The sequence below is a fragment of the Myotis lucifugus genome, unplaced genomic scaffold (assembly GCF_000147115.1).
Source record: "Myotis lucifugus unplaced genomic scaffold, Myoluc2.0 scaffold_236, whole genome shotgun sequence".
Classification (NCBI taxonomy): Eukaryota; Metazoa; Chordata; class Mammalia; order Chiroptera; family Vespertilionidae; genus Myotis; species Myotis lucifugus.
Window position 1 is genome coordinate 1,156,063 of NW_005871284.1, and position 13,284 is coordinate 1,169,346.

Sequence of the window (13,284 nt, forward strand, 5' to 3'; positions counted from 1 at the left end):
TGATATTAGAAAAGTCTGTTTCTCAGATCTAGCTAATTTTTCTTGCATAGTGCTTGCACTCCAGGGAAATTCTTAGAATGGAATCGCAGGGGAATAAAGAGGGAGATGGAAAAATCTGCTCCTCTAGAGAAATTGTGTGCTGTGTGTGTGGTGGTGGTTTGTGAGAGTGGAGCATACAGGAGGAGGGGGCCAATATAGGACTTGAGACAAATTGTACCTTCTGAAGGCAACAGCTGGTTAGTATAAGGTCTCGGTCATCATTTTAATTCTGCATCCAATTCCCTCACCCCACCAGTCATTCCTGTGTTGGGCTTTGCTAGGCTAAGCAAATGCTCTTCGGTGGGGAAAGCATGATGCATAAAGCAAGACATACAACCCAGAGTGATCATTGCAATGATGAGGTGGGCTCAGCATTCTGTGGGAGCAACAAGATTTGTCTTGTCCATATAATTTTGATCTATCTATACACACACACATAAACATAGGTGTACAGATTTGCATTATTGCATTTTAAGCATTTATTCGTGTCATTATGTTAATCTCTGCAACCATCCAATTTCAGTGATGGTCCAGTATTCCAGTAGATGGAGGGATCACAGTCCCCTGTGAGTGGACATCTGAGTTTTTACCATTTTCCTCTATTATAAAGGAAAGGGTTCTACAGAACGATACATCTGAGAGGATTTGTCCATAACACAAATGGTTCCTTCAGAAAGATGCCCATGCTCCTCTTCATTATTTCCTTCTTTTTCGTGATTTTAAAAAATTGACCATAGTGAGAAAGAAAAAAAATCTTCGCCAAACCGGTTTGGCTCAATGGATAGAGCGTCGACCTGCGGACTGAGAGGTCCCGGGTTCGATTCCGGTCAAGGGCATGTACCATGGTTGCGGGCACATCCCCAGTGGGAGGTGTGCAGGAGGCGGCTGGTCGATGTTTCTCTCTCATCGATGTTTCTAGCTCTCTATCCCTCTCCCTCCCTCTCTGTAAAAAATCAATAAAATATATATTTTTTTAAATCTTCAGCAGGTACTAAACTATCTTTACCATCTCCTATTATCACCTTGTCACAAATGATGGTCTCCAAGGAAAGCACCCCAGTTTCAAGAGTCTAGAGGCTCCCCCTGCAACCACCAAGGAGAAGCAAGAACTAGCCTCCACTTGAGCCCTAACCGGTTTGGCTCAGTGGATAGAGAGTCGGCCTGCAGACTGAAAGGTCCCAGGTTCGATTCCGGTGAAGGGCATGTACCTTGGTTGTGGGCACATCCCCAGTAGGAGGTGTGCAGGAGGCAGCTGATCGATGTTTCTCTCTCATCAATGTTTCTAACTTTTTATCCCTCTCCCTTCCTCTCTGTAAAAAATAAATAAAATATATTTTTTTAAAAAAGAACTAGCCTCCACTTGTGACCAAAGCAATGGGAACATGGACTGCAATTTGGGAGTTAGTCCTAAAAGCTGGATGATGGGTGCTCAGGGCAAGAGTGAAAAATCAAAACTGTGCATCCTAAATCTGTGCTCCAGGGAGTCCTAACAATGTCCTCTCTTTTCACTCCCTCCAGAGCCATGTTTGACTATGACAAGAGCAAGGACAGTGGGCTGCCAAGCCAAGGACTTAGTTTTAAATACGGAGATATTCTCCATGTTATCAACGCCTCTGATGATGAGTGGTGGCAAGCCCGGAGAGTCACCCTGGATGGAGACAGTGAGGAGATGGGGGTCATCCCCAGCAAACGGAGGTAAGAAGGCCTTCCCTGTTTCAGAGCACTCGCTCTTCTGCTCTCCGGGGAGGGGAGATGAGGGAGGATGAACATGGGACAAACTGTTCACAAGTATCTCTTTGAGGGGGAAAGTCAGTCTGCAGGGAAATTGACAGGTGACATGAATTAAATAGTCTCACTCCCTTCATGTTAGGGTTTTACTGAAGCTGGTGACTGTGATAGGGCATAAAGGAAAGAAGAGGATCTGCCAATACTGCCTTCCTCAAACTACGACCAGCATTCCCAATTGCAAGATTATGTCCGTCAGCTTGCATGCTGACTTACACCCTCAGAAGGCTTATTCCAAAGGTTCAAAATTTAACAGATAATTTCATAGAAAGACCAGGTAAATGCCAAAGGAAGTAGATTGTTTACTAAGATAAGGCCCTGGTTGTGTGTTACCTCCAAATATTGAAGGAAATCAACTACAAACTTCCATTCCCTTCCAAATCAGATGCTTGGGACACGAGCTGTCAAATCAGGTGAGGTGGAAAGACTGAGTTTACAACTGCTTTTCACTCCTTTAGTTATCCTGTTCCCCACCCTACCCTACAACTTTCCACTCACTCCCACTCAGATATTTAGTTCCGTGTTTCCTAAGTCGAGAGAATTATGCTCTTTCTTTTCTAAGTATTTGTTCAACTCTGCTTTAGAAAGGCAAGAATATACTTCAGAACAGCCAAGTCCTTCATCTGTCCCAGCAGCTTCTAATCTTCACCCCAGATACTAAGAACCAAACTATCTGCACCCTAGAGAAGAGAAATGGCAAGAAATGAAAGTGGGGGATAATGCTTATTCAGAGCAGTCACCATGAGCTGCGGGTTTCTCAAAGGGCTCGCCTCACATCCAGACCCCCAACACCTCTGTAAAAATCCTCAGTGAAGGATGTAAGTGCCACACACAACATGGTCCAGTGACTGAGCGGCTCAAACCACAGTGGGAAGATGTAAATTATACCGAAGAATAACCCCGCAGGGCATTTGCACCCCAGAGAAGACTGGTCTCCTATCTTGCTCTGCCTGTGGCCTCACAGCCTGGGGAGAAAGGGGGGAGGGTAGCAAGCCAACTATTCACAGCTGCTCCCTCACCTTGAAGGGTGGACTTGCAGAGAAGCGCTGAAACTCCAGGGAACCTCCCCACCCCCGTGCCCATGCTCAGGACTCTCCCTGCCCCCCCTCCCCCCCACCCCTTCCCCCGCTAGCAGACAGGTACCTGGGGTTCTCTAAACCTCTGGGCACCTGGATAGCTGCCTCACGTTGCTTTGAGAGGACATTCAGAGTTTGTGCCATGGCTTGTAATGTTTTCTGAACGATTTTGTATTCAGAGCATTTCTCTCAGCCCTAGTTTATATTCTGTGTTTCTCCATTTTCATTTACTTCAAAAAAGAATATGTCAAAGCAGCATGCATTTTTATTTGGTTTGATTTAATTAACCGAAGCTGTCTGAGGGGCTGCTCTGTAGAAAAAAGCCCCAAGGATGAAATGGGTGGGAAGGAACACTTTGTGGGAATAGACTTCAGCTCATGTTAAAGTGCTTTTACCAGTCAGAGCTGCCCAGAGATGGTGTAGAGTACCTGGAAGATAGTGAACTAGAATAATGATTTTTCACACCAGGGGAACATTATAAACACTTAGATATACCCGCCTTCTACCTCCCCCTCACACCCCTCACGCTGCGCCCCCCCTCCCCCAAACACACACACACACACACACACTAAGATTCTAATTCAGTCCGCCTGGATGGGTCCTGGAAATCTTTATTTTTCTGTAAATTCCTCTAGGTGATTCTGATAATAGAAGATGTGGTGTCAGGAAAATTGCACAAAGGAGTCAGGCTTTGGATGGGAGAGTTGAACTGTATGATTTTTCAGTCTCTTTCCAACCCTGTGGTTCTTTGATTCTAATCAGCCTTGTCAATACTTCTTCCTTTGTTGGATTACACATCCTTTTCTTCCCAAGAAACATTCTAGGTGCTAGTCTTCTTGTAATCTTCCACCTGCTAGCAGTCATTCTTAGTTGGCTGTCTTTTTGAGGGGGGTGAGAATCATTTTAACAACCATACTACAGCTGGCCAGGAAAAGAAGTTTGTCTAGTGAATCTAATATTGATATTTGTTTGTATTGTATCTCACGAGGGACCAGTTCCCTCCTTCATATGTGTATGTGTGTGCCTGTGTGTGTGTGTGTGTGGCTATAAATTAATTTCTCTAAAATTTTCTCTTTAGAATTTAATTCATTCCAAAGTCATACATTTCACTGTAGAAAAGTGGAAAATTTTAGAAAAGTATAAAGAAGAAATTAAAATATATCTCACAGAGTTCTTTTAAAAAAAACCCTTTATTGTTGAGAGTATTACAGATGTCCCCCTTTTTCCCTCCACTGCTCCCCTCCACCCAGTTCCCACCCCACCCAGGCTTTCACCACCCTACTGTCTGTGTCCATAGGTAAGATCTTTGGTTAATCTCTTCCCGCCCCCCTCTTGTTTGAGACTCTTTGTGCTTGGACTTGCAATTCTTTCATCAGGTGTGCCCCTGTGTGGGCTGTGTGCACAGTCTTGTAGTTGAGCCTTGATTGCTCTTGGCATCTATGGGAGGAGTTGGCCTCCAGGTCAATTGGCTGTGATGACCAGTTGCGACTACAGTGGGAGAGCTGTTGTGCAGGAGGCAAGGCCCAGCTGTGCAGCAAGGCAGGCTGGTGCTAGTGCTGGGTCTTGGCCCTTTTATTGATAGGTTTGTGGCACACTGTCACCAACTGAAGCTTGTTTGAGAGATTTTAGCAAAGTCTGGAGCCTGAGCAGGGACAGGCTATTCATGTGGAAAATTGGGTGCAACCAGGTTGGGTGGAGCTATAAATTGGATTGGGTGGGGTCTCAGGAAATCACCAGGGTGGAGCAAACAGTCTGGGCCAAGCTGATGGAAACTCTACTTGGCTGCCAGTCAGCCCTGGGACAGGGAGATCCCAGCACTAGAACAGTGAACCCTGCAAGCAGCCCTTTCTGGGAGAAAGCCTCCCCCGAGTTCCTGCCCCGATGCCAGACAATCCAGTTCCTCCCCATATGTGTCTGGGTGCCCCTGGTGCTGGAGCTCAGAAGAAGTAAGACCGTGTAAGTTCCTGCCTGGTTCTTTAAAAGGAACACCTGGATCTTCACCAGCCTCCGTGTCACTCAGCCCCAATCCCCACTGATTTTTACAGCCCAAAGTTGTAGGGACTTCTCTTCCCAGCTCTGGGACTTTGGGATAGGGGTCTGGTGTGGGGCTGAGACCCCTTGCTCCTCATGGGCAGCTCCACAGAGTCTATCTCCCTCCTGATTTAAAAAAGGGGCACAGATGGGTGCCAGTCCAGCCCATTCTGTGCCTCTGCCCCTCCTACCAGTCTCAATGTGCTTCCTTTTTTACTTCTCTAGTTGTAGGACTTCTATTCAGCCAGCTTTTAGCCGGTTCTAAATGATGGTTGTTCTGTGTTTTAGTTGTAATTTTGATGTGGTTGTGGGAGGCAGCAAGTACAGGCGTTTACTTACACCACCATCTTGGTTCTTCACAGAGTCTTATGCACTTGCTTTAATGCAATTTAAAGCCTGTCATGAGCCTGTTCTGAGCCTACTCTTTAATACTTTACTTCTAATGAGGCAGCCTCATTTCAGATTTCATTCAGCTCAGAATAAATGGCAGCTGATACAAATATAATTTACTATAACATTGGGGTTATTTTTCCATCCTTAATTTCCCCATAGCCCCTTTTATGAGTATAGTTCAGCTAGTGGAGTGGATCTGGAAAAATCTCATAATAGATTACATCAGTGTGTGACATTACTCCTTACAAAGATGTTTCCCTATTACTATTCCATTTAATCATCCCAATAAAACCAAGATGAAAATGATTGCCCTCCATTTTTTGAAGATGGTGAATAAATTTTATTTACCAAAATACCCCTAGGACATGCTAGACACTGTTCTATGTCCTTTACAATTAACTTATTTAAACTGCATTGCAACCTTATAAAAGGAGTGATATTATTATTTTCATTTGATAAATCAGGAGGTTGGTTAACTTGCCTAAAACTGCCTAGCTAGTACATGATGGAACTGCGATTTGAATCTAGGCTGCAGAATTGATGTTCCTAATTCATATGCAATCCTATCTCCCAAAGTTACAAAAGTAAGACTTCTCAAAATTTAATTCAGCAAGCATTGCTTGAGCAGCATCTGGGTTCCAAGGGCTGTCATCGGGCCACTCTCTGGAGCTCAACATTTATGGGACCAGCATGTAACTATGGTACAGCTGCACTGTGATTAGAGCAATGAGGGCTGTATCATAAATAAAGGTATTGTCCTACTCGTCTTAGGCTTCAATAACAAAATACCACAGATTGGGTGGTTTAAACAATAAACATTGATTTCTCACAGTTCTGGAGATTCAGAGTCCAAATTCAAGGTGCTGGCTAATTGGGTTCCCAGTGAGGGCCCTCTTCCTAGTTGGCAGATGGCCTTCTTGCTGTCTCCTTACGTGGCTGAAAGAGAGCTTGTTTTTTCAAATGTCTCTTCTTCTAAGGGCACTAATCCCATTTATAATGTCTCCACCCTCCTGACCTAATTCTCTCCCAAAGCCCCCACCTCCAAATACCATCACATTGGGGATCATGGCTTCACTAGATGAACTGACAAGGTGGGGGTTGAGGGCACAAACGTTCAGTCTATAGCAGGTGTCAAGAGGAGTGAAAGGGCAGCAGACAGAGGGATAGATGCCATCTGATGACAGCACTGCCTCTGTATTGTGCCAGGTGCTTTCAAATATACAGTTGCATTTAATCTTCACAAAAGCCTTATAAGGAAACCAAGGGTTACAGCCAGCCAGTGGCTGAACCCAGGTCTCTCTGGTAGTAAGACCATGTGGCTTTCCACACACCAGGAGTGTACCATTCCCAATTAAGGAGTCTTACTAGGTTTTGGACACTGTGTGAAATAATTTTCTTGTTATTATCTCATTTGACATTCGCCATAATTTTTTGAAGTCTGTGTTAATATTCTAACTTTAACAACATGAACCTGAGATCCTAAGAGGGTGAATGACATGCCCTAGGTCAGTGGTCGACAAACTGTGGCTCTCGAGCCACATGCGGCTCTTTGGCCCCTTGAGTGTGGCTCTTCCACAAAATACCATGTGCGGGCGCGCACGTACAGTGTGATTGAAACTTCGTGGCCCATGCGCAGAAGTCGGTATTATGTGGAAGAGCCCCACTCAAGGGGCCAAAGAGCCACATGTGGCTCGCGAGCCGCAGTTTGCCGACCACTGCCCTAGGTCATAAAGCTATTAAGTGGTAGAAGCAGAATTCAAACCCAGGCTTGTGTGATTTCAAAACCTGGGCTCTTAGCATAAATCTGTTTTCTGAGGCTACATAGTTTGGGAATGGCCAAGCTGAGATTTGTTCCACAGTCTTTAATTCAAGTCTCCACTAGTATATATTGCCCCACAGTGACTGGTCACCTGGGCTCTCAGATGACAGATTGTAGCTGGCATTGCATAAGGGTATACTTGCCTAGCTTTCGCAGCAAGCTTGTGGCCAGTAACATGGATGGCATTTCCATTCTCCCTGCAACAGGGCCTTGTGGAGCACAGCCAAAGGAACACCCAGCACCAAATGATGTTCCCACCATCTAGCACTCCAAGCCTGACTTCATTAGGGGGTTGGCCAGCACCTGAAAAGGCCAGATGGGAATTGGCTGAGAGGGCAGAAGGAGACAGTTGGGCTCATTAAAGCATGACCATGTGGTTCTCTCTGGAGATGCTCGGTGTCAGAACCGATTGCTCGTATTTTGCCATCCAGTTTATATTTTCTGTCTTTTGGTCAGCAACCAAATGAGGGCGGAGAGGATTATTTCTGCTTAAATAATCTAATTAATTACTTGCCTCTCTTGAGTGTGAGAGAAGTACAGCGGTTCTTCTCAACTCTATTCTGTCTACCTTTTCCTTAGGTAAAGATTTAGGAAACTTAATATCACCTATTTCTGCCAAAGGAGTCTTACATAGCAAAATAATTAGAGAAGGTGATGCTAAATTTACCAAGTGAAAAAGTCATAAAACAATGAACAGTTTTTTGTTTTTTATCAGACACACTGGTTGTTTGGTCATGTCACTGAAAGTCTCTGAGCCTGTTTTCATGTTCAGGTCAAGAACTAGTAGCTTCCTTGAGGGTTAATTTATTCGTGCACTTATTCATCAAAGATTCATTTAGTTCCAACTCTATTCCCAGCTCTATGTTAAGCCCTGGATCATTGTACAGATGATAGACAATGTAGGCAAAGTGCTTAAAATAGCTTCTGATACTTTTGTGCATTCACAAAGGATGGCTATTTTCCTTTCTTCAGATTTTGAGCTCAAAGCACTATGTAGGGCCCTGTTTCCCAACCCTAACTCTCACTTCAGCAATAAGCTATCCACATGCATCCCAAGAAGCCATTGGAGAGAAGCAGGGACTGAATAAGGTGAGAAAGAAAAGATAAGCCATAGCCACTACTACCAAGGAGGGGGTTTGCAGGGAAATCCAAGTGGCAATCAATGTGGGCCTTAGTGATGGGAAAGCAAGACTATGGTGGGGTTTCTGTGAACACCAAAAAGACTGCTGAGGAGAGAAATCAATCACAAACTTGTGACATAATGTTGCAAATACACATTTGGCTAACCTGAATGTCAGTGTTAAGAGCAAGTTAATTCTTAATATTGATGCCAGACTATTAAGATATGGTATTATCTGAATGATTATATGTTTAAATTGGGTTATGGTTTATTTAATTTAGGACATTTTGGATATGGGAGTACAAGGGAAGGGGTTGTTATTCATTGTGATAAACTCAGCCCAGACTAATAGGGAATTGTACTGGCCATAAGGCTATGTACTTCTCATCCAGCACATCACATTTTTTTGAGAATTCCCATTGGATAAAGGAGGTGTGGAAGGCCCATGAATGCTGTTTCTGAAACTGAGTGGATGTGGATGTCACTAAAGTTAGCTGTTAGCAGGTACTTGTTCAGGCCCTATTTCTACCACTTTCTAATGGCGTACACTTCAAGTCTCAGCTTACCCAGCCATATAATAGGGTTGATTACACCTACATCACTGGGTTATAGTGGGGAGCAGATGAGATCATGTAAAAGTGAAGGAATTTTTCATTGATAATTATATGTTAAAACTTCAGCCACCACTTACTTATATATCATCATTATCATTATTAATGAAACAATGCCACCTATATAAGGAGGGCTTTAAAAATTATTATTTACTAACTCTGTTGCCTGTTCGAAGAGTAATAATATACCATATCAAATATTAGGTTTGTATGCATGTGTTTGTGTCTGTCTGGCTGTTTGTTCATCCATCTGACAACATTCTTTGCAACCCTTTTAAGATTTAAGGGATAGATCATTACAAATGGCCTTAACACTTGTTAAGAAATCTGAAAAGAGTGGACTTAGGGCCCTAACCAATTTGGCTCAGTGGATAGAGCATTGGTCTGTGGACTGAAGGGTCCCAGGTTTGATTCCGGTCAAGGGCATGTACCTTGGTTGCGGGCACATCCCCAGTAGGGGGTGTGCAGGAGGCAGCTGATCGATGTTTCTCTCTCATCGATGTTTCTAACTCTCTATCCCTCTCCCTTCCTCTCTGTAAAAAATCAATAAAATATATATATTTTTAAAAAAGAATGGACTTAGGAACCACGGGGGAAAAAATTAGAATGCTGTGGCCAAACAATTTTTAGAATAGAATACTGAGCCTAATATTATGCATGTTTGGGGCCCACATGAGTTTTATGGATTTATGCAGAATTTGCACAGCCTGATCAAATAACCATGTGTATTCTCTGCATGTTACAGTCATTTTGGCAACATCTATTGGACTCGTCTTTTCCATATTTAGCCTGGTTGATGCAAAGAAGCCAGGATAAAGTCAGGGCTATAACAGCGGTGTTAGAAAAATCCAAAGAAATGAATATGAATTAGCATTTGCTCTTGGATAAAAACTGAGAAAAGCTGAAGGAGCTCAGAGAAGGCATTTTGTCAGGGAGCATCTTTCCAGCCGGCAGCTCACCTTTTCTGAAGTCTTCCTTGCTCTCCTCCCACCTCCTGAATGTTGGGTGCACATAGAAACTCTCCGTGGAACACATTGCTTTCATATGTGAGGTTAGATTTGAAAAATTTTGTTCAGCTGTTTCCACTCAAATATTCTACTCTCACATTGAAATATATTCTGAAACTCCATTCTGTAACTATAGAAACCCTGATTCTCACTGTGTTTCAGCTGGAAGCACAAAAGAGCCCACAGTTTAAAAGGCGTATGTTGTTAATTATTAATCTATGAATAGCTTAGATTTTAGAAACCATTAAGTTTCTCTAGATTTAGGTTTTTCCTCTTTCTTTTCTTTGCCCGTTTTTGAAATAAGAGCTAGCCATACTTAAACAAAGTGTCATGTTAAAACAATGCAATGAATATTCTGTTAGTCCAACAGTTACTAATGGAGGACTTGTTATAACACATTGTGGGGTGATATGTGGGCTTGCCTTCAAAGACCATAGAGCCTTGCATGTATAATGAGAAATAAACAGACACAGGGAAATGAAAGAAAAGCCGACACAGAGGTGCAAATAAGTGATATTGTGGCACAGAGAAAGAAACGATGTGACACACTGGAGAGGCAAAAAATAAAAAAATAGGGAGGTATTTGAATTTTTGCCTTTTCCCCTTTTTCAATGCCAGCCTTCAAACAAGGCACAACTCCTAACAATTTTATTTTACTGATATTCCTCAAGCCCCTCTCTCTCCTCCACCTCACTATGATATCTAATCATTTCCTGCCTGGGCTATGGCAGTATCTTCTAAATAGGCCTCCTGACCCAGCCGGCGTGGCTCAGTGGTTGAGTGTCAACCTATGAACCAGGAGGTCACAGTTTAATTCCTGGTCAGGACACATGCCTGGGTTGTGGACTCGATCCCTGTGTGGGGAGTATAGGAGGAAGCCGATGAGTGACTCTCTCATCATTATGTTTGCATCTCCGAAATCAATAAAAAGATAAATCAATAAAAAGATATTTAAAAATAAATAAATAGATAGATAAATAGACCTCTTGCTTCCAGCTGTCCCTTTCCTCCTCCAGTCTTTCTCCTTCACCAGGGTCACCTACTTAAAATGCTAATCTATTCTATTACTTTCCTGTTTTATATCCTCTAATCTTGAGGATTCCCCAAGGAAAAAAACCCAAGTCCTTAGTGTAGGTGAATACCCTTTACAAGGAGGCCCACCACCAGCCTCACTTCCCCATCCTCTATGTACCATATGCCGGAATCTTCCTACCACCTTTAGCTTGCTTATAGCCTCAACTCATGGTGTATGTTGTCTCTCCTGTCTGGGAAATTCTCCCTGAACTTTTCCTACTCACAAGCTCTTTCTCATCCTTCAAGTTCACATAAATTGACACCTCCTCCAAGAAGCCCACCTCAATGCTTTCCACTTCTCTTTGTCCTTCCATGACATATATGCTCCCACATTGCTATCAAAGGTCTAACTGTGCAGCATTATCAATCTTTATGTTCTTTGCAGTCATGCTGTTAAAATGCTTTCCCCTTGTTCCCAGCTCCTTACTTGATACATGGAAGGCCCTCAATAAGTGATTGATAAATAAATGAAATGGCAGGTAAATAATGAAGTCTGCAGAAGAATGACAGAAGGACATTGGGAAAAGGGAAAAATTCAAGATTATCTGTAACATGTTTGGTTTGGAGGTGAAGGTAGTAAATTCCCCAGTGTTCTTAAAAAGAAGGGAAGAAAAAAGAAACAAAAAGAAAGGTGAAAAGGTTGGAAGAGAGGATGGGCTGTGATTTCTTTGAAATAAATTTCAATGGATTTATTCAGGCACTTAAATAACAAATACTGGTGTTTCTCCCTCTTTGTTCCAAATACTATACTTTCAGTACATATAACACAGAAATTTCAAGGGATGTGTTAGCAGCTTGAAGACATTATACCAAGACTTTTTATAGTGTCTTTGTATACTTTTTACACAAAAGAACAGAAATATTTTAGAACACATTTTATTTGAGCTATATGATAAGAAGAAGAGGTGTCCTTCATTTAATGAGGAACTTTAATCCTAAGTGACTGGCCATGTGATAGAGTCTTTATTTTCAATTTTCTCTAGGGTGGAAAGAAAGGAACGTGCTCGATTGAAGACTGTGAAGTTTAATGCAAAACCTGGAGTGATTGATTCAAAAGGGGTAGGTACAAAATAATCAAAACATTAAGTTCTCTTGATTGCCATGGAGTTAACTATAATTAACATTTAGGCTTTCAGTAGCAAGTAAATTATGAAGCTACCAGACAGTAGAGCACTGTTATAAATCTATTGCTAAAAGAAATGATGTGATTTCTGATGAAATGGATTTATGGTGAATATATTAAATCCTGGGGGTAAAGCTGCTAGTGGTCAACAGAAATCATGCGTTGATGAAGGTGATATAATGATTATAATGAAGAAGAGAAATATAATTTAGGTATTTTCATTTTTAATTTGTTTTCTTTTAAATGAAATGTCTGAAGTGATGGATTTCATAAAAGATACCTGTTCATCATAAAATATGTCTAGTCTGTTACACATTATAAAGCTAAAAGTAGTGGTCATGGAAATATACATATGAACCATCTAAGTGAATACATGGATTGTTGTGACAGACATAGAAGAGAATTAACAAATGAAATTTAATCACTAAAATTAAAAGATTTACTCATATACACATGTATCTTTTTTAATAACAGCTTTAATGAGGTCTAATTTACTACCATACAATTCACCAATTTAAGTATGTAATGCAAAGGTTTTTAGTATATTGAGAGTTATACAACCACAACCATAATTTTAGAACATCCTATCACCCCATTAAGAGATCCTGTAGCAGTCACTTTCCATTTCCCCCAACCCCATCTCCACCCCCACCCAGCCCTACTACTAATCCACTTTGTCTCTATAGATTTGCCTATTCTGGATATTTCATGTAGATGGAATTAAACATTATGTGATCTTTTGTGCCTGCTTCTTTACATAATGTTCTCAAAGTACATCTATGTTGTAGCATGTGTAAATATTTTATTCAATGCCAAATAATATTCCATTGTGGATATACCTCAATTAATTTATTCATTCAGTTGATGGATATTTGGGTTGTTTCTACTTTTTTGGCTATTATGGATAATGCTGCTGTGAGCATTCATGGACACACATTTATTTCCACTTGGAATATACCTAGGAGTGGAATTGCTGGGTCATTTGAAGAACTGCAAGACTGTTGTCCAAGGTGGTCATACCATTTTACCACCCTACCATCAGTGTGTGAGAGTTCCAATTTCTCACCATATTCACCAGCACTTGTTATTATATGTCTTTTTGCTTATAGCCACCCTATTTGGTATATCATTATGGTTTTGATCTGCATTTCTCTAATGGCTGTTGGTATTGAGCATCTTTTCATGTGCTGATTGGCCATTTGTATT

The 13,284-nt window shown here is 41.9% G+C and overlaps 1 protein-coding gene across 9 annotated transcripts in view; it reads left to right on the top strand.

Annotated features, from left to right (window-relative positions):
• DLG2 (discs large MAGUK scaffold protein 2) overlaps positions 1-13,284 on the top strand; it is a 1,152,012-nt gene that overhangs the window by 1,080,106 nt on the left and 58,622 nt on the right. For all 9 annotated transcript variants that reach the window (XM_023762195.1, XM_023762199.1, XM_023762198.1 and 6 more), the window contains 2 exons: positions 1,558-1,734; positions 11,939-12,014. In XM_023762195.1, coding sequence (XP_023617963.1) covers positions 1,558-1,734; positions 11,939-12,014 — 253 coding nt within the window. The remainder of the gene's footprint in view (positions 1-1,557; positions 1,735-11,938; positions 12,015-13,284) is intronic.